The 24846-nt window shown below is 51.5% G+C and overlaps 5 protein-coding genes across 7 annotated transcripts; 1 reads left to right on the top strand and 4 right to left on the bottom strand.

Annotated features, from left to right (window-relative positions):
- The first annotated feature begins 222 nt into the window (after positions 1-222).
- On the top strand, positions 223-6518 carry LOC120894264 (zonadhesin-like). The gene is made up of 3 exons (XM_040296750.1): positions 223-293; positions 1716-6126; positions 6213-6518. Exons 1-3 carry the CDS (start codon positions 273-275, stop codon positions 6398-6400), a joined length of 4620 nt encoding a protein of 1539 aa, XP_040152684.1. The 5' UTR covers positions 223-272; the 3' UTR covers positions 6401-6518.
- A 916-nt stretch (positions 6519-7434) lies between these two features.
- LOC120894265 (glycogen [starch] synthase) lies at positions 7435-12094 on the bottom strand. 2 transcript variants are annotated; one of them, XM_040296752.1, is made up of 6 exons: positions 11964-12094; positions 10138-10277; positions 9683-10059; positions 8254-9594; positions 8040-8178; positions 7435-7966 (listed from the first exon to the last, which is right to left on the bottom strand). In XM_040296752.1, exons 2-6 carry the CDS (start codon positions 10259-10261, stop codon positions 7869-7871), a joined length of 2079 nt encoding a protein of 692 aa, XP_040152686.1. In that variant the 5' UTR covers positions 10262-10277; positions 11964-12094; the 3' UTR covers positions 7435-7868. The 2 variants fall into 2 exon arrangements, with proteins under 2 accessions (XP_040152686.1, XP_040152685.1); XM_040296751.1 differs by having other exon boundaries at positions 11800-12086.
- Positions 12095-15316: 3222 nt separating this feature from the next.
- Positions 15317-17905, bottom strand: LOC120896953 (monocarboxylate transporter 7). Its single transcript, XM_040301493.1, has 5 exons — positions 17380-17905; positions 16654-17294; positions 16172-16316; positions 15855-15975; positions 15317-15748 (listed from the first exon to the last, which is right to left on the bottom strand). Exons 1-5 carry the CDS (start codon positions 17744-17746, stop codon positions 15499-15501), a joined length of 1524 nt encoding a protein of 507 aa, XP_040157427.1. The 5' UTR covers positions 17747-17905; the 3' UTR covers positions 15317-15498.
- A 502-nt stretch (positions 17906-18407) lies between these two features.
- LOC120894860 (endochitinase A-like) lies at positions 18408-19846 on the bottom strand. Its single transcript, XM_040297709.1, has 3 exons — positions 19767-19846; positions 19301-19694; positions 18408-19240 (listed from the first exon to the last, which is right to left on the bottom strand). Exons 1-3 carry the CDS (start codon positions 19830-19832, stop codon positions 18507-18509), a joined length of 1194 nt encoding a protein of 397 aa, XP_040153643.1. The 5' UTR covers positions 19833-19846; the 3' UTR covers positions 18408-18506.
- A 2146-nt stretch (positions 19847-21992) lies between these two features.
- LOC120896552 (classical arabinogalactan protein 9-like) lies at positions 21993-23421 on the bottom strand. 2 transcript variants are annotated; one of them, XM_040300745.1, is made up of 2 exons: positions 23241-23421; positions 21993-23144 (listed from the first exon to the last, which is right to left on the bottom strand). In XM_040300745.1, exons 1-2 carry the CDS (start codon positions 23307-23309, stop codon positions 22818-22820), a joined length of 396 nt encoding a protein of 131 aa, XP_040156679.1. In that variant the 5' UTR covers positions 23310-23421; the 3' UTR covers positions 21993-22817. The 2 variants fall into 2 exon arrangements, with proteins under 2 accessions (XP_040156679.1, XP_040156677.1); XM_040300743.1 differs by having other exon boundaries at positions 22001-23153; positions 23241-23378.
- Positions 23422-24846: the final 1425 nt, after the last annotated feature.

The raw sequence follows: 24846 nt of genomic DNA, 5'->3' as shown, positions 1-24846 counted from the left end.
GCAGGGAGCCACTTGCGGTTACCTCACTGATAAGAAGTTGTCAAATTGTTGCAATGAACTCCCATGTGGGAAGAATTTAGCTGGAAATGCTGACGCGATTGGGGAGCACAAACTTCTTCTTACAATCTGGGTTTGACCTTCGAGGTGAGATAATTGGGCGGATGGTAGAATAATATTTAAATCAACAGCAAGGCCACACCACACATCCAGTGTTAATCCGATTGCCATACGGCGAGTATCGCCGGATTGGAGTGAAGTTACAAGTGTACGCGATGGAATTACGTGAAACAAAGGTAATCCGGTGCTGTGGGGCAACTGTGCAAAGTGGTTAACATATAAGTCTGTACTATTTCTCTACGGTCTCTTAAGTCTAACGTGCTTACAGTGTGTCCAAGTATATTTGGAATCGATTATATAGTTTTTCCGCTTGAGCTAAAGTGCAACAATTATAACAAATATAACTGTGAAGTAGATTCGGAATGAGTTCATGCTAGAATAATGGGATAAGTGCCAGGAAACAAGTGGAGATCATTGAATCCTTTCACTCGTTGAAATGAGATAAATCGCTCCAATAAGTTCGTATCGGTGGTCTACTCATTGGAAGTGCCAGTAAATGATCACGACGTACATTACTACTGTACAAACGAAGTAGACCATGTGAAATGAGAAGAGATCAGAACGAAGGAGGTCTAATCACTAGACAGGTACCGTGAAAGTGAAAATGAAATTGAGAGTTTTTGACACACACTGAAATCTCGCTGTGTTGTAGTCACTTGAAGATGCATTTCGTCTTACGGATACGTCTCTCAGCTGTATTAGTACATATAAATGTTTTATTTAGCGGTGAAATGAGGTCAAATTTCAACGGTTCAATATTTTGGATGCTCCGGATACTTGATACCTTGTAAATCTTTCTAAGCTTTAGATGCCTTGAAGATTTAGCTTCACGAGTCTTGACTGTATCTACTAAAAACAAGCTAAAATATGATGTTTGATGTATTGAAGATGGAGTATTCGAACTCTCGAACGAATACAAATGATTTCTAGTCAAAGTAAACTATTTCATCATTTTTCTGACATTTTTCTAAAGTTGTTTGAGTGCAATTATTAAGATATTTCATTGACGAAGGCATTCAAAATGTAAAAAATTGATAACCATCAGTCGGGAAATTCGGGTTTGTTTAACTTGGTATAGAATTCGTAATGTCTTCGCATGTTTTCGATAACTGAACATCTAAATCTTTATTTTCACGTTCCGGTTATCCTGGCTCACAATTAAAATTATCTTATGAAACTTAATGTAATTGTAGCTGAAGGCCTTAATATGAATCTTTTTATACTGGAGCTTAGAACATCCTGTGAACGATTTGTGTAAAGTCGTCAGAAGGAACAATTTTAAAAGCGATTTTTCACAGATAATCTTCCGAAATTTTTATCTTTAATACAAGTGTCCCTACACAAAAATTGGTTTAGCTAAATTTTTTCTAAGCATTGAGGGCTAACATTTTGACAGCAACTGTTTACTCTATCATCGGTTTTCGGGTGTTTTTTTTTGTCGAAAAATTTGCAACGCCTAATCTCACTCAGATTTCCATTGCATTATCAGTCGATTCCCGATGTGTGGCTATTCCTCTGTCGAAATACACTGATAATGACGAAAAAGCATGTTCGCTCACCGACCGCTCTTCTCGGCGTTCTTTGCTCCTTCTTTGCAGAGTGTAATATGCTGCCTGCTGCTAGCCGGGCTGCTTCACGCAGCGTTCGTCGCTAGCGCGGCCACAAACAGTACCGTTCCGGCTGTCGGGAACGTCACGGTTACGAATGAAACATACCCGGTGCCGCACGTCCGCAACGGGACGGTTGGAAATCGAACGCGAACAAACCGCCAAATCATGTACCCGTACGGTGGTGGCGGCCTGCTGCAAACCGGTGGCATAATGCCGATCGGCGGCATCATGACGGCTGGTGTCGGCTCCACCATCAACTGTCCCGCCGGCACCCAGCTACAGAATGGGCAGTGCGTGCAGCGCGTATCGTACTGCGGCGCGGGCTACAATCTGGTCGGCAACACGTGCGTCGGCCAAGCAACCTGCCAGGCCGGCTACACGCTCCTCAATGGCCAGTGCCATCTGCAGGCCCCTTGCGCTACGGCAACCTGCGGACAGGTGGCGGTTGCACCGCCTGTCATTGTCCATCAGCCACCGCCGACAGTGGTACAACCTCCGCTACCGCCACCACCGCCCCCGGTCGTGACGTGTACGTGCGAGTCCGGCTACACGCAGGTGGGCGACCAGTGCGTCAAGTACGAGACGAAACAGGTCGACATGCAGACGGAGGAAGGCAGCCAGCTGGAGGCACTGACCTGCCCGGCCGGGTACGAGCTGAACTACGAGGAGTGCATCCAGCACAGCAACCAGGAGGCACGCTGTACGCGGGGAATGCGGCGCGACGACGTGTGCGTCGTGCCGGCCGAATGCCGCTACCCGTACGCGATCGACGAGTACGGGCGGTGCGTGCGGAACATGAGTGCGCCGGCCAGCTGCCCGCCCGACACCCGGCTCGTCGGCGGCGTCTGCCTGTACAGTACGCCCCAGTGTCCGGCCGGCTACCGGCAGGAGGGCGGCATCTGCGTCCAGCGCGAACAGGTCCCGATCAGCTGCGAGGAGGGCGGCTCGCTCCAGGGCGGGCTGTGCGTCGTGTCCAGCCCGGAATGTCCGCCCGAGTACCGGCTGTCCGGGGGCCAGTGTGTGCTGGAGCGCCGCACAACGCCCCGCTGTCCGCCGGGCACGCGGCCCCAGAACGGCGTGTGCGTGGTGCAGGAGCTGAACTGTCCGCCCGGCTTCCAGAGCCGCCCCGGGGGCGTTTGCGTGAAGAAGGAGAACCGTCCGGCGACCTGCCCGTCCGGTGCCCGGCTGGTGGGGGACGTGTGCGAGTCCGAGCAGGACGTGTGCCCCCGCGACTACAAGCTCGAGTACATGCAGTGCGTCCGGTACAGCCAGCGGCCCGCCACCTGCCCGCGGGAGATGCGCATGCAGGCGGGCGAGTGCATCTCCTCGTCGGTCAGCTGCGAGACGGGCTTTACGCTGCGCAATGGTGAGTGCGTGCGGGAGCTGACCGCCCGCCGGACCTGCCCGCCGGGCAGCGTGATGCGCGACGACCAGTGTGTGGTGGGGGAGCCGCGCTGCGAGACCGGATTCACGCTGCGCGATGGCGTCTGCGTGCAGCACCTCCGGGAGGAGCCACGCTGCCCGGCCGGCGCGCAGTACCGCAACGGGAAGTGTGTGCTGCGCGTGGACGACTGTCCGGCTGGGGCAACGCGCCGCGACGGGGACTGTGTGCGGGGCGAGCAGGTGTCGCCGAGCTGCGAGGCCGGGTTTGCGTACGTGCGCGAGCGCTGCCTGGCGAAGGTGCAGTGCGAGTACGGCTACAACTACAACGCGAAGGAGGCGATGTGCGTGCGCATGTCGCGCACGACTATGACCTGCCCGGCCGGTACCGTGCTGGAGGGCGAGCGGTGCGTTACGCGCGACATGATCTGCATGGACGGGTACACGCTGCAGGAGGGACAGTGCGTGATGCGCATGACGACGGCGCCGGTCTGTCCGCCCGGCACGACGCTCAGGGGGAGCCGGTGCCAGAGCAGCGTCGCGGCCCAGTGCCGCGTCGGCACGGTGCCAGTGAACGGGGCGTGCGAGACGCAGGAGACGGCCTACCCGAGCTGCCCGGCCGGCTACCAGTACTCGGCGGGCCAGTGCCACGGCACGACCGTCACTGCCGTCGCCAGCCCGGCCGTGGCCCCGAGCCCGTGCGCGTACGGCATATGCGCCAATCCGTGCATGACGGGCGCGTGCGGCATCCCGTGCGCTACCGGCTGTGCGGCGGCGGCCCAGACCCAAACGCAAACGCAAATGACGGCCTCGGTCCAGGCGGCGGCCTGCCCGGCCGGCTTCACCATGCAGAATGGTGTCTGCTCGCGCCGGTCGCTCCTCGCGATGGAGTGTCCGCCCGGCTACACGATGGACGGCGGACAGTGCATCGTCTACCACACGATGACGTGCGCGGCGGGCAGCTTCCTGCAAGGGGACCGGTGCGTGCGGCTGCAGACCCGGCCGGCCGTGTGCCGGGACGGCTACCAGCAGGCGGGCGACCGGTGCATCCACACGCGGCCTACCTGCCCGCCCGGCTACCGCAACATGGAGGGCGCGTGCGTGACGCTGACCGAGCGGCCGGCAACCTGCCCGCCCGGCAGCACCAAGCGCAACGGGTTCTGCGTCGGCACGCTCAGCTGCCCGCCCGGGTACTACCTGCACCGTGGGACGTGCCAGCGCGAGGAGCATACGGCCATCACCTGCCCGCCCGGGTTCGTGTACGCGGACGGGGAGTGCATTGCGCACTTCAGCTGCTCGGCGGGCTTCCGCCTCGAGGGCAACATGTGCGTGCGGACGGAGCAGCGCACCGTTTCGTGCCCGATGGCGGCCCGGCTCGTGCGCGACATGTGCGTGGTGGGCATACCGAGCTGCGAGCACGGCTACGACTACGTGGGCGACCGGTGCGTGAAGGTGGAGTACCGCAGCCCGATCTGTCCGCCCGGCACGCGGCTAAGCAATGGGGTGTGCGTGCTGGTGCGGCCACCGCAGTGTGAGACGGGCTACACGTTCTCGGCCGGCCAGTGCACGATGCTGGACCGGCGGCCGATCAACTGCCCGTACGAGTTCCAGATCGTGGGCAACCGGTGCGTCTCCCAGCGGCTGCTCTGCCCGGCCGGGTTCGAGCTGAAGGGGCGCGAGTGTGTGCGCGAGGTGCGCGAAACGGTCCGCTGCCCGCACGGCAGCATGCTGCGGGACAATCTGTGCATCGGCGATGGGCCGGCCTGCGAGCCGGACTACAGCATGGTGCGGGGCGAGTGCGTCCGCACGAGCTACGGGTCGCCCGAGTGCCCGCCCGGCACGGTCATTACCGAGGGGCGGTGCGTGCGCAGTGCTACGTGCGCGCCGGGCTACCAGCTCCGCGGCGGACAGTGCGTGAAGCAGCGCGTGGTGAAGCTGGCGTGCGCGAGAGGTTCGATGATGGATGGGCGGTGCGTGGCGCCCGGACCGAACTGTCCGCCCGAGTACGAGCTGCGCCGGGAGGGCTGTGTGCGGCGCGAAACGCGGGAACCGACCTGTCCGTCCGGTGCGACCCTGCAGCAGAACTACTGCGTCATCGATCGGCCCCAGTGCCCGGAGGGGTACCGGTACGCGCACGGCACCTGCACGAAGCTGGTCAAGATGGCGGCCGAGTGTCGCAATGGCGCTGTGCTGCGGGACGGTATGTGCGTGACGAAGGTGACCAGCTCGAAGGCGACCTGTTCGGCGGGCTACATGCTGCAGGGTTCGTCGTGCGTGCGAACGCTCTATGCGCAGCGCACCTGCACGACCTCGGCGCCGGCCGTACCGTACACGCCGAGCGTCAGCGTCGGCAGCAGCAGCAGCATCATCAGCAGCGGTAGCATCCTGTCCAGCGCACCGACCATCATCCAGCAAGCGTCCTACCCGTCGTACGTCTCGGTCGGTTCCCTGGTGGTCCCGGAAGTGCAGAGCAACTACACTACCGACTTTGGGTCGGCACGGCCCAGTGACAGCAGCAGCTTCGATGACTACTTCACCGGGGAGCAGGCTGGAGGCGGCTTCGAGGACTTCCCGAGCTACTCGAGCGGCAGTACACTGGAGGACACGAGGGAGCCCGGCCTGGCGTCGAGCGTCGCTGGAGGAAGCTTCGATGACTTCCCGAGCTACTCGAGTGGGGACACGTACGTGCCGCCGGGCTCGGACTACGAGATGAGGGAGTCCGGGCCGGCGTCGAGCGTCGCGGTCGAGGCCGAAGCGACCGATGCGAGCGTGGCGCGTGTGAAGCGCTGCACCGTGATTGGGCCGCGGGTTTGCGTGCGGGACGAGGAGGAACAGTGGTCGTGCGAGCAGACGCACTATCGCAACATTGCGTCCAGCTTCTGTGAAAGCGAAAGCACGACGGTGCAGCTGACCGTGGGACAGCATTTGTCGTACAACGAGACGTTCATCGTGATGGCACCGCCGGAACAGGAGGAGGAAGGATACGGCTACGAGGAGGAGGACGCGGATGATGAAGAAGGTAGTGGTCGAAGCTGGAAAATGGGAGTGTGTATGAAACTTATAATTTTTTCTCTCTTTATCTCTCGCTCTTTCTCTTCGATACAGCTGCCATGGATTGTGGTGATTGTGCCGATCAGAGCTACAGCTGTGTGAAGAAGTGCTACACGTATGAGGAGTGCACCGGTTGCAGCACGGTCGAGCTGAGTAGCTTCTGCGAAACCCTATCGTACAGAGCGGCTGGTAGCGAACAAGCACTGTCGCGGGTGTGTGAATACTTAAAAATTGATGCTTGAGCCACACACACACCACCACCACCTCATCTGCATCCGATGTTATTCATAATAGCAAAACTAACCTAATCCATGTTATACACTAGCCGGGTAGGCAAATAAAATTATACATGTAATCAAATGTAGATGGCAATAGTTATTTTTTTGTTTGTTATGTACTTTCTGGAAGAATGTCTAGAATAGTGTCCACTAAAACTAAGGGTATATTGCGGCATCTGACGACTCCTCCGTCCACAGCAACATCCATTAGTCTCTCCAAGCAGTGTTGAGAAAACCGAATTCTACTTCCGATTAAAACGTCTGAGCGAGTATAGAGGTTAACTTCCAGAAGCAGTCAGAATTCACTATCATTTCCAGGATGAGTGTGAGTTCGGGATCAGTTTAAGGATCGGTATGTGTTGAGGATCAGCTCCCGGGCAAGTGTGAGTAAGTCCCTGAAAAGGTTTGGATCTGTGTGAGATTCAATTCCAACAACGGTGTGACTTCAGCGGTAGTTTTAGGATGCGTATGGAGTCTGGATCAGTCACAAGACTGATATACGTTCAGAAATAATTTCAGGACCGGTATGGGTTCAATATCAGTACCAAGGTATGGGTTGGGGCATCAGTTCCAGCAATGGTATAGATCAAAGATAAAAATCAGATATCCGAGGCATTCGGAAACAGGACAGGTATGGGTTTAGGATCATTTCCAGGGACAAGAGATGAGATCTAAGAACCAATATTGGTACAAGATCAGGTTCAAGAATCAATTTGGGGTAAGGATAAGTTCCAGGATCGTTGTGGATTAGGGTTCAGTTTCGTGATCACGACCAAAATAGGTATGAGTTTAGGATCAGTTTCATTTCCGATCAGTCTCTATTGATGTTCAGAATCATTCTCTTGATGGAATCGATGTATGACACAACAGCCTCAGCTAAGTTCCCCATATCCCGAGCAAAACTGTTTTAGTGTTACTTGAACGTGCATAGGTCTGCTTGGTATTGCTTGTAATAAGATGTACGGTACTGGATGTAGGATTCAACAAAGCATCAACTAAGTTAGCGGAACATTTCGTACAGGGGGTGGTTTTATTGCTAAAAGTGCAAACACGTTTGCAACACAACGGTTCCGCTGGATGTTTCCTTTCTTAAATACAGCTTAGGACTTAGGGGAGTAAGTGAGTGAACACAATCTCTTGTTTGGCTAGTGCAGCCGACGCGGTACGTAGTACGTAGTGCTGAGTTACCCGAGGACAACAAATACACACTCATACAGAAACACTGAAACGACAGGCAGGCAAGACTGGACAGCGAATATTTCCAGTAGAATCTTTCTGGTCAACATCGGATAAAATATCATCCTTCTAGTAAGTGATGCAGCTTGCAAGAGTCCCGCACGCTCTCTTTCTCTTCTCTCTCCCGCTCTATTAATCTACAGGATCCTGCTTCAGGGGATTAGGAGGATTGGTTAGCTGGCCCAGTTTGTGCGATCTAATGGTGTGAGTTTAGCTCCTGTAGCTCCTCCTCAGAGTCGACGGAATCCTGCTCATCGTCTGAACCGTGCAGGGACGGTGCCGGCGTTGTATGTCCTACGAGAAGTTTGAGCAGAGAGTTAGTGGTTGGGGAAGAAAGACTTTATAATGAAGCATTATTTGCACTTACTGGACGAACTAGGACTTGGTGGGGCACTGATCGGGCGTGGATATGTGAAGTCTGTCGCTCGCTTCAGGTATTCCGTAGACTCGTCCACATAATCCGGATACACACGCTGCAGTGCCTTAACCCTCGCCTGGCGGTAATACTGTCGGGCGAAACAAATCAATATTACCAGTAAGATTGATGTCAACAAGTACGCTCCGAGCCGCTCCGAACTTACAATTCCCAGATTTCTCCAGTCGAGCAGATCGCTCAACCGCTCCGTTCGATTACGCTGAATGATGCGCTGGCGGCGGTTGAGCTTCGAAAACTCGAACATATACTTGGACAGCTGCTGGACGCTCTCCTCCACCGCAACGTGCCGCCGGTCGACGATGTAGATACCGTACGACTTCGGATCGGCCACGTGCTCGTGCATGAAGCACCCGAACCCGGACAGGTTCGTCGTGATGCTCGGTATACCCATCACCGTACACTCGGCCGGCGTGTAGCCCCACGGTTCGTAGTACGACGGGAACACACCGAGATGGCAGCCGCGCACAAACTCCTCGTAGTCCAGCCCGAACAGCGGATTGGTAGAGTTCAGGAACTCCGGATGAAACACCACCTTCACGCGATCGTACTTCGTGTTGAAGAGATGGCACCGGCGGATCGACTCTAGCACCGGATCGTTCCAATCGTCTACCACGTTGTGCGTCGTTACGGGCGGATTGCCATCGCGCTGCAGCGCGTACAGACAGCGCTTAATCTTCACAATGTCCTCCTTCGTCAGTATCTCCGCGCCCTCGGGCAGCTGGCCCTGCAGGCACGTCTCGTACATCCGCTTCCCGATGTCCTGCTGGATGCTGTTGATCGTATCGCGCAGCTGCTTGGTGACGGCATGGCCCCGCAGCGACTCCACGTTGAAGTTGTTCGTCTTGGCCGGGAAGATCAAAAATGCCACCACCGTCACGTCCGAGTTGCTCGACTTCAGCATGTGGTTGAGGCGGGCCAGTGCCTCGATAAAGATGTCCGCCCCCTTGTTGCTGAACTCGTACCGCCCGGCAATGAACATGTACAGCGTCTTCTCGATGTTAAAGTTAAAGTGACCGTAAAAGTGGCCGCGCGTAAACTCGTGTATCTTCTCCTTCGCCATCGCGTGCATGTTCTGGAACTCGTGGATCGCCGCGAACTTCTTCACGTTCAGCCCGTTCGGGGTGATAATGTCCGGCTTGCGCTTCAGCAGATGCTCCGCCTCGTACCCGGTAATCTCGGACACGGTGGTAAACACGTGCGACAGGTGGGTGGCCGCCCGCTCCAAGCAGTACCGGTGGTAGATTTGCCGCTTGCCCGCCTCCTCGTCCACCGGGAACTTGTCGAGGTTGTTGTAGAAATCGGTGTTGCCCGCGCACAGGTACCGCCCGAGCAGGGTGGCGTGCGTGGTGAAGACGGTCGCCACATCGACCTGGCGCGTCCGGAGCGCAATCAGCCCGACGCCCGCCTGCCACTCGTGAAAGTGGGCCACAATCCGTGGCGGACCGTATTCGTTCTCGTGCGAGTACACCTCAGCGCAGCGCTTGAACTGGAAACGATTGGGTAGTTGCAAAATGGTACCTTAAATCGAGTCTGCGCGACAACTGTTGACAACCCCGTTTTGGGGGGGAGCTTACCTCATCGATGAAGGTCGCCACCGTGTAGCCGAGAATGATGGCATCGTTACACTCAATGTCCAGGTGCGGAATGCCAACGTTGGACGAGTCCCAGAGCTCCTGTTTGTAGCCGTCCATCTTCCACGCCGCCGACCCGATGTCGAACAGTATGATCTGTGGATTGCCATCGACCAGCCAGCGGCCACAGTGCACCTTGAAGCCCTGGTTGCGCATGGCCGTGACCGCGCGGTAGAACGGCCCATTGCTGGGAAACTCGCACGCCTCAACCTCGGTACGGGCGGACGCTTCCTTGTACGGGCCGATCAGACAGTACTGGTCGCCCAGCTCCTCGGTCGACACGAACGCTTTCGATCGGATCACCGTGTATATGCCACCGACTGTAAGTAACGAAGTAACCGGAACAGGATTAATAAAACTGAGAAAGTGTACCGGAGGTTTTGCTCCACTTCCATTACCTTTGTTGGCCACCTCCCACGCTATCTCGAACGTCCATCGGTTTTCCGTGTTTGCCGAGTGGCCACGGTCCAGGAACTGCATCAGGTCCGAGCTGGACTCGACGCGCGAATATCGGCGGCTCATGTTGTATTAAGTGTTGCTGCAAGGATAGCAAATACAAGACGAACCAAAATCAACATCATGCAACACTCTACAGCGAAACAGACGCCGTCTCTTTTTGCGTCATGAGGCGGCCATAACATCTAGCAAGTAGTACACAAACACACACATAAACCGTCTATTAATAGTGGCGACAGAGACATTGGCGAATTTCGCCGCTCATTCTAACCAGGGCTGTCGGGGCGAATCTAACATGCGTTCGCGCCAACGCCAAGCGCGTCTTGAGGCCACCAACGGCTTCAAGGTTATCAAACGACCTTGACCACTGCGCGTTTGACATCGGCACAATGTCAACGCTGGAAAGGATGCCTGCCTGCTCTTCCATCATTATTACTGCATCGTTCGTACGGACGGCGCCACATTGCTCATCGGTACGGTCGCCACGGTTATGTAAACACGCCCTGGCCGTCCCTATCAACTGCACTGGTTCGATGATCAGCATAATATAAACTAAAAAAAGGGGTTTTTGTTATTCTTGCTTTTCAAAAACAACAAAACTAAGTGGCTCTGTTATTGTTGTTCTTTACTCCCGAAGGCTTCATTTCATTGTTGATGCGATCACACACACGCACACGATCATCTCACAACAGCGCCAAGTAGAGGTCACTCCCATAGCCATAGTCCTTATGCAATGCATCACGGGGGGAGAAAGAGTGGCAATGGCTGGAGCGATGCATTCCACTCCAGAAAAACCAGTTCTACCACTTCAGTGTGTAAGCGGGATTTTTAACCGGCAGGCCGGTTCTAGAAACTTTTTCAACCGATCCGTCCAATTCGTTTTCGTGGGTTCCGTTGGTACATGTTGTGTGTATGTGTGTTGGTGTGGTAACAAGCGCAATACCGGGGCCGGGGCACCTTATTTCGGCGTGCCGATAAGGCACAACGCTGTATCTTATCGGCGTCGCTGACCTCGATGCTGCCCGGCGGTCAGGGTTAGGGCTGTTTTTGGGGCTGCGTTTTTCACTCCAACGTCATTAGGCGACACGGCAGCCACGGCACATTAGAGCTCGCGATCGGTCTGTACAGGTGGTACAGGATGCGGAAGGGAATAAGAGGGAAGCAGGCAGTTTGGGTCCGCAGGTAATTAAGAAACAGCTGAGGCTGAGGGCAACATCACGCCGTTTGGGTAAATAGATCCGAAATAGAGCACCGCGCGAAGGAGCGGAGAGCGAGCGAGCGAGCGAGAGAGCAAACTAGACCGCTCCCGAGCGTACGCGCCCGATTGGATTGTATCGACGGCGGGACGGATTTGGCCGTCGGAAAGCACCGCCAGCGGAGAGCCGTGCCGTTTAAATGTCAAATAAAGGTCAATGGCTAGGGCACCGGTACCGCAGCAGACAGCAGCGAGATGGCAGCAGCGGGATGATTTGTCCCGAAGAACGCAGGTTCGGGAGATTGGTATGGTGTGTGGGGACGGGGATGGAACAAAGATGGTCACGCACTGGACACCGGGCTCGGGTTTCCGATTATCCGGCGACTGGTTACGGTGTCCAATTACTTACACACGGGACACGCAGAAATCTATCTATGCTCACTGGCCGGGTTCAGCCAATTGATGGGACGACAGAAAGGTAATCAATCCACGGCACTGATCTGCCGAGCACACATGCATGGACACAGACACACAGAGACGCACACACACACTCTGACACAGAGACACACGTACACGGTTCACACGCGCGCGAACACTCCCGGTGGTGGCGGCAATAATAGGTTATGGGTGATCAGCGTGGCCCGACCCGCGAGATTGCGTCCGACTCCGGCAATCGACTCGAAGGAACTGTTTTGTTGTCTCTCACATTGCTTTACCGATGCTCGTTGAGTGCGGGTGATTCTAGAAACAGGGAGATTACAGGGGTGGACAGATTGCATTACGATTCGCCGGTCTTTTACCTAGTGCTGGGAATAGTGCGTGCTCTCGATTATAAGGGACAATTGAATTACGAATTAGTTGATAAGTCAATTTAAATAACATAGGAAAATCTAATATGAAAAATGTGACCTATAGAGAGCATGATAATAGATAAATGGGAAGTTTTAAGAATATTTTTACCAATAAATTCTTATTTTATTAATATAAATCAATCTACTCAATTCCAGTAGTGTTAATAAAAGATATATGTATTGTACATTCAAGCAATATTATTCAGTAAATAATGAACTTTTGAACTTTTCATTGCAACGTAAACTAGTTATTTCAAAATCCCGTTCGGTATCCCTGTACTTGCTTTTCGTTGGTTCGATGGCGGAGAAATGGGAACCACCTAAAACGCATGCCTGCTCGCGAGAAAGAAAGTGTGTGCATCTCACGCGTCGGCTACGCGGAGCGTGGCAGCACCGGAGAGAAGTGCCGGGCGGACCACACAGTTTGGTCGCGCAGTGTCACCTTTAAAAGCCGGCATGCCCGAGGAGAGCCCCCTACTAGCAATGAGAATGTAATAGTGTGCGTTTTTCAGGCGAGGGGTATGTAGAAGCAGGGGGAGGCGGTTGGAAATACGCGGAATTACGCGTCGGCGAGAGCGTGTTTTGCTTTCTACACAGTTTTCGCACTCACACAATCACACATGTGTGAATGTGTGCGTTCACTTTCAGCCAGCGCGCTCAGTTTGGTTTTCTCGCAGCGACTTGCTGGTGTCGGTGTCTCGCTCGCACTAGTGCAGCGAGTGTTCCTCGTGCGTTCCCTTTCTTGCTACCACACAAAATCGTCAGTACAGTTCAAGCCTTCGCAGTGTGAGGCCGCGCGCGTTTTAGCCTAAGTCCCGGGCGCTCGATGTAATTTGAAGTGAAGTGTTGAAGTGTTGTTTATTTCAATTCACATTATTACGGCCTCGGTCGTATTTTCTATTGATAAAGTGTTGTGCGCATTGAAATAAAGCAGCGTTAATCTTTCGTAATTCAACATGAATATGTAAATTATGCTGCTTTATTTCAATGCTTTTTTTACAGTATTCAACATACACAACATACAGGCAGTAAGGTGGGTGCTTGAAGTGACGATTTTTTTAATTATTTATAATAAAAAATATGTGTGGTTTTGTGGCAAGATTGTGGTTAGCGATGTGTGGAACTGTGCCTTAAGTTTCAATAAAGTGTAAAAATATCAAACGAGTTTGATGTGTTTAAGTTTTATTTCGATGCATGCGATTTTATTACGCTGCAAATCAAAGTGAACGAAAGCGCACAGCGCACAACGCGCAACGAAAGAAACGAGGGGGAGGGGGTGTCCAGCGCTACGCGCAAAGTGCGGCAACAGCGCAGCGCAAACCGAAAAGAACGCGCGGGAGGGGATGTTCAGCGCAGCGCGCAAGTGCGGCAACAGCGCAGCGCAAACCGAAAGAAACGCGAGAGAGCAAGAACAGCTGATCCGCGCATCCAGCGCAGCGCGAGATGAAAAAATCGGGAGGGAGGGGTATCAGCTGATCAGCTGTTTTGTATCGCGAGAGCGCCCCGTGTAATTTGAAGGCAAGCGAGAGAGCGCTGCCCGCACTCACTCTCAATTCAGAAAAAAATCACTGCGGCTCGACTATGGCGGCCAATACAAAATCGACCGAGCCCCTTCCGCCTGTTTCTACATGCCCCTCGCCTGTAAATTTCGCTCTCTTTGTCTGTAGGGCCAAGAACTGGCTGAAAACATAACAACAAATCTGTTTGAAGAGAGCGCAAGAGAGGGCTGAGAAAATAAAAGAGAATGTGGAATCATAGCGAGGCATACACTGAAGTTGTAGGTATGCGGGCCGATGGTAAGCTCAGGTGGTTGCAATACGCGTACATAACGTGCGTAGGAGTAAGGTTTTAGAGGAACAAAATTGTGTTAAATAATAATAACTTGTGTTATAATAGGTCCACCGAATTGGTGATTGTGGAACTTTAGTGAAATGATATCTAAACTGTTATATTAACAATTCCGAGGCAGCAATTTCTAGAATGGTTCTAGTATTAAATCAATGTAAAAAGATTATTTTAAGAGCTACGTAGTCTATGGAAACTCTTGACAGTTCGAGTTATCAATTTAAAAGCGTATAAAGTAAAATCGTGCAAGTGTAGGTACTTTTATACCATTTTTTATTTTCAATATTAAAAATTACAAATACAAAAAGTGTTTGTATTGAAATAGTGAAAACTTTTCATAACAGTATTGTCACTCCATAATTTATCTCTTAATCGGCTGGTTTGGCATTCATAGTTTAGCACTGCCAGCTACAAAAAAATACAAATTTTGACTACCAGCTGCCTAAGTAACTTGGAATTTTGAACATTTGAGGAATGCATGCATTGCACGAAAACCATTCTAAATCTTTACCATTGTGCACCCCAGGCATACAATCTTGCATGCAGTCGAAAACCCAGACGACAAAGCATGCAAGATAGCACCTTGATTAACTTCTTCAGCTTTTTCTAGCCAGTACAGTAGGTGACCCAGCCCGTAAAGTCTTTTAGGCCGTCCACAAGGACAGAGGAGGCGTGGTAGGCCCAAACTGAGGTGGCAAGATGGCGTGGAGGCGTCCGCCATTAAGGCCGGGATAACGGGGACTGGCAGACGAAGGCGCGAGACCGTGAGCGGTTTCGGACACTCCTGAGGCAGGCCAAGACCGCAAAGCGGTTGAAGCGCCGGATAAGTAAGTAAAGTACAGTAGGTGACCGCTAACTCGGAGTTTAAATTTGTGGAAAAAAATGCACATTTGCAACATAGACATAGACTGAATTTCCCTTCGTGAGATTGCGGATGTTTCATATTTTGACCTTTATGTGTTTTCTAACTGAGAATCAATCCAGTTAACGAATTTACACTTAAAAAAACTCCAGTAAAACACATCCAGTGAGCGGTCACCTACTGTATTAAGCCATGTTTGCGTGCAATTCTGCTAACGAGATAAACAAAAACTTGCATACAAACCATTGTCAGTGAAACATTTCACCGTTTCAAATTCACCCAAAGACGTGGGAATTAATTTTTAAAAAGGATGTTAATGTGATATTTTTCAACACATTTCATACAAAAACATGGAAAAAACAAACATGGAATGGGTTCAACGTACGATTATATCTTATGTCCTAAAAAGACGTATTAAAGTACAATGTAATATCACTAAATCGTTGTGAGTGACCATTCGCACGACTAGAACACATGTACATTTTGCATCACAACCGAGAAGACCTTTACCCAGTACAGTAAGAAAGAAAGCCAAGCCACTACTGCTCCCCTACGCCTTCGTTTCCTGTATCATCGGTATCGTCACGTGGCCGAGCTCCGGTGTGCGTGCCTTGCGCTTCAGCCGAATGTAGCAGATTTCGAAGAACCACGGTATCACGCACAGTGCCATCACGAGCGTTAGTACGTGGAACGACACGTTGTAGCTTCCGGTGACGTCACGGATGTAGCCCACTATCGGGCCGATCGCAAACGTAATGTTTCCCTGCAGAAACATAAACAAACCGTAGCCGGAAGGAAACCTGCTCGTGCGGGAAACGGGAGAGGAAGAAAAGAGACCGGAAAGAAACCAGCAACGATAAAGTGTGAACTTGCAGCAAATCGAACCTTCCCGACCCGGCTGCTTACCTTTCTTGGGGCAGATACTCGGAAAACACCAGCGGAAGCGGCACGTGGATCCAGGTCCGTAGAAAGCCCATAATGGCCGTTACGATGGCCATGCCGTAGAAATCGAACACGCACAAAAATGCTGCAAAATCGATTCGGAAAGAGCGATTGCGATTAGCGTTGGTGTTGGCTGAATTGGAAGATGCTCAGGCTGCACCATAGCCTACGGGGGGTAAGGTCAGGCCAATTTCCCGGACATGTTTGCCTCCAGGATGGATTACGGTGGATTTTGTGATGCAGCACCCTCCCCGGATGGTGGATGGATTTTAAATAATTACCGAAACGTGCCACAATGGTAAAGAGCGCCCCGGCCAGATAGACGTAGCGGGCCTTAATGTTCAGACATGTGCTCGAAATGGCCAGGAAGATGCGCGATATTAGATCCGCTCCGGCACCGATGGCGATGATTAGCGAAACGTCCGTCTGCAGGAGGAGAATAAGAGCGGCAAGAGTAAGATGACCCAATAGAAAAGCAACCCAGAAACAGGCCATAGATTAGGCACGAGATGCAAAACACACACTCTCTCACACACACACACAAACACCCAAATGAATGTCCGATCAGCGGCCAATTCGGAATACTGGAAGGACAACAGTGATGGTAGAGGTGCGAGTGAACGAATGAACGCCATTAGTATTCACGGCCATGCGTCAACCACCGGCTGCGGTTCGGGTAGGAAATTTAAATTGCATTCTGCCACGCCACGGCACACGCCAGCGAAGGGGCAGCGTGCGCTTGCAATATGCCGACGTGACCTACCTTGCTAAATGCCAGCATGAAGAGGTACATCGGCTGCAAGGTGAAGAAGGCCAGATCGGAGTAGAGAGCGAACGAGATGCCGAGTACGATGTTGACGTAAATTGGATCCTTCAGCAGCGTCAGGTCAAGGAAGTCGACCAGAATTTGCCACTTGGTCGCCGGCTTGGTGTCACGTTCCGTGCTGTCACTAACGACCACCGGGCCGGACCAGTTGCCCAGCCCGGGTATTGATGACGCCCGCCGGGAGGCGCGCAGTTTGGCGTTCCGCTGGCTCAGGCCCTGGCCGGCCGGCAGCTCCTGGAAGTCGTCCTCCGTCTTGGGCGACTTTTCGTCCGCCACCGCCACCGCCACGGGTGCGCTGGTGGGAACGGGATCGTACTCCAGGGGCACCCGCCGCATATGCCACTGGACCGGGTGCATCACGAGCATCGCCAGCAGGGTGTGGCTGTTGATTGCCGCCAGTACCGCCATGCAGCCCCGGAAGCCGAACGCGTCCATCGAGCGCTGGATGAAGATGGGATAGAACATCGTGCCGAGCCCGATGAGGGTCTGGGCGACGCTCATCATCACCACCCGCTTCTCCACGAAGTACGCGTTGAACGTCGTGTACGACACCGGAATCATCAGCCCGAACCCGGCGCCTATCGAAAGACAACAAACAACAAACCGGAACCGGAATAATTGAACCTGGCGGGCTACCGTTCCGCTCCACCGCTGCCCACCTACCTTGAAAGACGGCGAACGAAATCAGCAGCTCGTTGGTGCTGCGCACAAAGATCGTCATCATGCTGCCAATGATGTAGGACACCGCACCGATCAGCCCGACCGTCCGGCAGGACGTTTTCTTCATCAGCGTGTTCGTGAACAGACCGGCGAAGCTGAGCGCACTGAAGAAGCAGCTCGTGATGAGCGCAATCGCGCTCGTTTCCTCGCCCAGGTCCGTCAGGAAGTCGCCAAACATCAGCCCAAACGAGGGCAGCGAACCGAGCGTCACCACGAACATCATGGCCATGCCGACACCGACCAGCAGGCCCCAGCCACCCTCGGGCGGTACCCGCCGGTACCGCCCAGTATGCACTTCACCAGCGGCCATCGTTTCCGGGTTTCCGTTTCGCCGTTTGCTTGCTATACGTCACCAACTCACCGTAACGGATGACACTATGCGTCTCGGACACGAGTGCACCATAGCGCTCGCTTTTTAACAACTCACCGACGGGACGCGGGGCGATGACGATCGGTGCAATCAGCCGCACTCTGGCGTCTCGCGATTGTCGTCAACCTCCAGATGATCCTAAAAATAACACAGGTGTTGCCGGATGCCTTGCAGCTTGGTGGACACGCGGGCAAACAGTAGCGTTTGTCGGGTGGATTAGCCACCGTAGGCGTAGTTGCGGGACGGTATGTACGACCTTCCCGGGCCGTGGGGGAGTCTATTTTCAACAACACTACTATTTTCCCTTGAACTAGCGAAGAACTCAAACGCAGTAGCAAGCGGAGTGAAGAATAGAAAGTTGCTGCAGTTGATGATAAGATGATAAGAAGGCTTTCGATTTGTTGTCAAAGATATGCATTGCGACAAAGGTGCGATATGTTCGTCGATTGTTGGGACGGCTGAATGCACAGGCTGGTTGCTACGCAATGAAGATAACAGACATTGAGCTAATTTGACTAAAATGTTGGAGTTAAAAGGCATCCAATCAGCTTTTTATCGAGGGTTAATCCTTTTATTCGTAATTACGTCATTACTGCATAGACTCAACAGCGCCGCCATCTGACGGCAATACGATGTAACTAGTCTTCCTAGTCTTTATTTCTGCTGTATTGTATAACTACTCCCGCTGGATGGTTATGCGTTAGAAGTAGATAAAATCATACTCAAACAACCCAGGCTGAACAACTCGTGGCCTTTGCTTGGCACTACGAAACCGTGGCCTAGCGATGGGCCGCTGCCTGATTGTCGGTTTGGTACGGGCCATGTTACGGAACCGACGCTGCTTCGTTGGTCGCCGCCGACGAGTCGTCCGTGTGCGGCGCAACTGCCGGAACTGCTTACGGCTCGGCGTTACTACCTTCGAACGGAAGCCTTTCTTCGCTGTAGTTGAACTGCTGCGAACGCGAGACGCCGTCCCAATTGGACGCCGCTGTACTGCCGCCCGGAACCGCTTCGTACCGCTCGCGGTGGTGGTGCTTCTAGTGGCCGTTGTCAGCCTTCCACGCCGTGTAGTCAACGTTCTTTTCTCAGTGGAGCTTGACGACTTCTTGGTAGCTTTCGGTTTCGTGGTCGTTCGCTTTGTAGACACTGTTGTAGTGCTCTCCGTGTTTGGTACGGCCATGAGTGGTGGACTGCGCATTCTAGGCTGTATGCCGTTGGCCACACCCGATAACGTTGAGTAGGGTCGATTTATGCTTGTGTTTGTTGAATTTCCCTCTTCTGTTCGAACACTACTCGCAGGAGATCGATTGGACAGTGGTATTACGGGGAAGTTGTGGTTTACTGGACTGTATGCAAAAGGCTGTGCTCCTTGCATTAACGAAAAATTGACGGGAGCGATGTGATCCGTAATGGGTGGAATGCGTGGGTTGGATGCTGAAACGCAAGGTAAACAGAGCAGTTCAAAAAGTTACTGCAGCACATCATTATGCTTACCAGTGCTGTTTTTTGCTGCAGCTATCAGCTGCTCATAATAGTCATCGGTGGGAGGAGAGGGCTTTGGATAGTCAAGCTCATTGAATGAGTAATAGTCAGCGGGGATAGAAGGGTCTGGGCCCGGTTTGATGCGCAATCTGGGTGTGTCATTAAACGCACTAAACTCGGGAAAAGTAGTAGTAGTAGTAGTAGTGTTGACATGCCCAAAGCTATTCGTAGATGAGCTGGAATTTAGCTCCTGCGTGACGTTTAAGTCAATTCCCAGATCGATTGAATTATGGTACGGTACCGGTAGTTCGTAAAGAGACATGCTACTGTTGGTCTCCTTTTCATGACCAACTGATTCATTTCCAACGTTCATAGGCTCCGTAACATTGAACGGTTCAGATTGGGCCTACAAATAGTGAAAGGAAAGAAATGTTCAATAATATCCAGCAGATGTTAACATTTCAGCACCAACACTAACGGTTATGAATGACAGCAGCCATCCAAGCACTATTGCACAAAAACATACGTATTTACACGAACGCATCACTTCACCATCTAACCTCGTTACAATTCAATGGACATGTTTAATATCGTTACAGTGTTGGGATTTACCCGATCCATACGGCTAATGAGTCTTTAACAAGGGGAAAATTAAATAATTGACCTAAATTGGATCATTTTGTTTCGTCTGTCAAGCACTTGTTTGGTTCAAACGTGTTTTTCAGCACACTTTTCGTTTAAAAACGAGTAAAATATAACATGGGCTGGATCGAAACATTTACTCGGAACAAAACGTGCCTCCTGTGGGATGGCTTTAATGACAAAAATAAAGAAACTTGATTTTATAAATAAGCTTTTCTATCCAAAATGCTCTTAAAATGTACAACACACATTTATCTGTGGTTATAGAGATGCTGTTGACTCCCTTGGTTTTCAGCAGTAATCCAAATACTTTTTTTCGGAAGTCTTTTTGAAAGTATGATGTTTTTTAGTTGAAACGATTTTTCATTAGACGGATTGTAAAGTTTTTAGAATAATCTATAATTTAAATTTTCTTGTTTCTCAACAGATGGTAATATTTCATTTTTTAAACATTTCAGCAGATTTAATGTTTAATTTTACCATATAATTTTAGTCATTTGACCATCCAATCATTAAAATCATCAATGTATTGCCTAACTGAAGCAAAACTAGATTTGAAATGAGTAAATTTCTAACAAATCGAAAAGCAAATCAGAGAATCTGATTGGATCAATTTGACACCTCTGAGCAAAAAGGCCTTTTCATCGAAAGCGCCGAATGTATGCAATGCGCATTGCACGAGTCTTGTGCAAACGAATCGTAAAACGATTTTCGCGAATGCAACGAAGCCACCAGCAAACATTGCTTTATTACGGTGCATGCGGGAAGTTTTGGCAATAATGAATGCGCCCGTACATTAATCCCACACTTCACCGTTAATATCTTACCAATGCAAATAAAAGCAACAGATTAATCGGTTCATGTCAAGCCAAAAGCCTGTGCCGGGCAACAAGAGCGGCACTGCAATATCGCTTCTCCGTATCGCCTGTTTCGCATTTTCGCGATCAATTTTCACGGTTGGTGGTGGTATTTTTATTGCATTTGGTGTAAAAGCAGCGCTCCAAGATTGTGTTTGAGTTTTATTCCATTCTGCAGTCTTGCGCTGCACTGTGCGGTATTTAAAACCGTACACCGTACAACAGTGGACTCGGAAGCGAGGAGAAAAATGATGTAGTGTAACACAGCGAGGGCAAGTCGAAAAGTATCCCACCGTTCATTCCCATCCGCGAGCGCATAATTATTTTTCGGAAGAAGTACGCGTTGCATACTCTTGCCACAATCGAATGCTGTATTTACACGAACAAATTGGTACAAGGCACCATAAATATTCCGTTCGCCATACCCAACACCCGGGGTAACTGTTCGCACCGCACAGGTTCTTTACCAGACCAAGCCCATCCGAGCGACACGGGGAAACCAGTCGCCGCGAACAGTCGTCCCGGCCCAGGGAGCTCATTATCAGGCGTAATCCGACTTTAATTTACTCTGAGCTCATTCATGATGACCTAGGAAAAAGGATGACCGCGGTAGCCCGACCGACCACGCCGTATCACCCGGCCACGGGCGCTCGATGCAAACACTTGGTGCCCGGGCCGTAGCGAAAGCGGAGCGTGGGCACGCGGCGCAGTGTTTATGACAAATAAAGTTACAGTTTTCGCGAGCAGTGCCGGGTCGATGCGCACCGGTTCGAGATTGGCAAAACGGCTTGCGGGGGTTGTTTGCATACAGGAAAGGGGGTGCGAAAAAAAAAAACAAAAATATATACGAGCAAAAGGAAGCTATCGCAAGTCTCGCACGAGACGACCGAACAAAATGAGCAAATAAAGCTGGACCGCGAAGCTGCACCACCAAACCGACTGCTTTTTGCATGCCGCAGCGATGCAACGATTGCTGCACGCTGTTTGTGGTGCTTCTTTTCGGTGGGGGAGCTGAAGGAGTCAGCAAGGACCGAGGGCGAACGAAGGGATGGTTTATAAATTTTGTTCGGTACGCGTGGGATTAATTTAAATAAACCGAAAATTGGTCAGCTAAAAGATGGTGCTGCTGGTGCCTGCAGTGTGCAGCGATTTACCATAGCAAACAGTGATCGGATCTTGGTTGAGAAGTTGTAAAAGAAATTATATTAAAACATTCAAAACTAGTGTTCCAGTTTATTAAAAATACATATTTAACATTATTTAAACACTCAATAATAAAGCATAATTTATCTCACGCTGTACAGACAAACAAGTGAATGCGCAATTCTTCCTCCTTATGCCAGCTTATGTTTTGATAACCCATAAAACAAAATGTGTTGCTTTTGCCCCCATCGTTTAGCCCCGTATCATATTAAGCTGTCAAAACTTATCAGCAAACGCTACAATATTGCGTTGAAAGAGTTCCTCCATGGAGACTGGGTGATTTTTTTTCTTCTTCCCCCACTCCTTAGGACCGAAACCCAATCCAGACAAATGGCTTGATCAGCCAGGAGTGTCCCTGCCGTGTGCGATGGCTTCATGATCATTAAAGCACCAGTTGCAGCAAGGGCTTGGAATTGGAGAAACCAAACGCTGCTTGCGGGGAGGGAAACAAAAATATAGCATTGATGAAATTATTTGACACTGCCAACCGAACACGCCACGATGTAGCTGGTGTTGGAGGTGGTTTGGGTGACTACAAGAAGAAAATATGATATCTCACACACAGACACAAAATAAGCCCGAACGGATCCAACGTGTGAATGCCACATAACGAAACGCTGGGCTGGAAGGGAAACCAAAACAGCAACAACAAAAAAACACTACGACAGGAGTAACAAATGATTCCAGTGGGCAGAATAAATTAACCAGAAGCGATGTAATCGATAGGCCGGAAGGATGGAAGCGGTTCGTAGTCCGGTTTTTTTTTGGTTGGTAGCCTGCGGAAAAGGTAAACACGCGGATTCGGTTTTCCTCCACCTCGAGCTCTCTCACGGACGGTACGAGCCCATCGGCTGGTTGCACCACTGATTGCCGTGGTACGGGTACGGCAGGACCGGCATGCTGGGATAGGGCATCGGCCACTGGCCCACCATCGGTGGCTGCTGCAGCGGTGCGACGGGAACGTATCGAACGTACGGTTCCATCACGTGAGGCTTCGGAACGGTCCCGGCAGGGTTGTAGCTCACCGGTGGCATCGTCACCGTGATCCAGGTCGGTTCGACCACGTGCGCTCGGGGCTGCTGGAGCGGTGGTGTCTGCGTGCCGGATGGAACCGTGTCGTATCCCGGCGTGGTAGCTGCCTCGGGGTAGTAGTCCTGCAGGTGCTGAACGGGAATGGGGACACGAAAAAAATGGATGACAAATGCATCGGTACGATGGTTGATGCGCATTCGCGCATGGTGCTGCCTTACCACAGTTGGGGCGGCGAGTGTCGCGATGGGTAGCAACACACCGACAAGCAGCACTTGCAGACGGGACATTTTCTAAGATTCAACCTCTCCCGGGCAGCGATCGATTAGAACTGAGTGGCAAATTATGTCGACCGTGTGCATCGGTTGCATATAAATACATATGCAATTGGTGTCGGCGGAGTCCGTGCGAGAGCGTAGATCGATCGCGGTCGAGGTTGGCGAGCTTATCGCGAGCAGTGCGAAACTAGAACGATGCGCACGTGATGGACAAAGTTGCGGCTGATAGCACAATCGGGTGTGATTGACTGGAATGCGGCAATAGTTTTGACGGGCCTGTTGTGCCAGACGGAATACATGCACTCAGTAGGGCAGACGGCAGCATGTTTTGAATGGTGTTGTGATGACTTATGATTGTGACTTTAAGATGTCTTGCCATAATGGGGTTTGCTTGGGAATACGCCTAAAGATAGGCAATTTGCAATACACAGCGTTCTTTTTTAATACATGTTTGGAATGCTTTAGTCAACATTTAGCATCGTTTACATTTTTGCTTTTTTTAGCTTTCGGTTCTTCGATTGGGCAAAGTTTTGCTCGCCAAACATCATAACAATTGCAATTTTGATTTCACAGGAAATAAAAAACAGCAACACACATAAACACACAGTGCCGAGTGGCCTCGGTGGACCGTCAGCCCGAAATCCTATTTTGTCTAATCCTGTTTGGATTGTAAATCACCCGCAGCGCACCGAGACCGAACCTACTCCCACCGCTCATTACTCAATCATTCCCAAGGCCCAAGGCCGCCGAGACTCCAAATCGAATGTGTGTGTGTGCTCAAAACATATTAAACTGTGTGGCTCATGTCCCCCCTGGAGACTGCCGGTATGGCTGCCAAATGTGTGTATATATATGTACACGTTTGTGCGAGTTTGTCAGCTTCAAACGTTATTTCGTGACAGCGGGTACAAACAGCGGATTCGTCTCTATTCGTCTCAGGCGGCATGCTCACGTACGGTACGGTACGACATAAAATCATGTTTTCATGCATCGGAAGTCGCTTCGGGAGTTCCGGGCCCAGGCCACGAAGTTCTCGTTTGTTGCCAGAGTTTACGAGCCTTCCGTTTCCCGCGGTTCCTGTAGACTACTTTATTTTTTTCCTCTCCGGCCGATGGCAGCCCTAGTGCTGGCTTCGCCGAGCGCCCCGAGTGCCGAAAAGGGGTATGAGGAGTATTCTTGAGACGTTTCGAACGCCGCCGCCGAAAAGTTAAGTGCAGAGGAAATACAAAATTCAAGAAAAAGACCATACAAATGTTTTCCAATCTTCCACCTTCCCGTGGGGGTGCCGGACGAAGCTGGAATGAGTGTGTGAATATGCGCGCGTGTGTGTGTGTGTGTGATCGTGTCCTGGGAACCCTGGAATATCACCCTATGCCAGACGGTGCCGGAGCTTTGCTTTCCGGATAACTTATACCCACAAATTTGGAAACTGCTTTGCAAAACCATACACGGGTATGATATTTGCATATTTGGTGTTACCAGGCTCGGGCGACTTCTTTTGGCTTTTCTAGCAGGGACGATGAGAATTGGTTGATCTCACGGGGTTTTA

This window comes from Anopheles arabiensis, chromosome 2 (genome assembly GCF_016920715.1).
Source record: "Anopheles arabiensis isolate DONGOLA chromosome 2, AaraD3, whole genome shotgun sequence".
Lineage (NCBI taxonomy): Eukaryota > Metazoa > Arthropoda > Insecta > Diptera > Culicidae > Anopheles > Anopheles arabiensis.
This window is presented reverse-complemented; position numbering and strand designations above follow the sequence as displayed.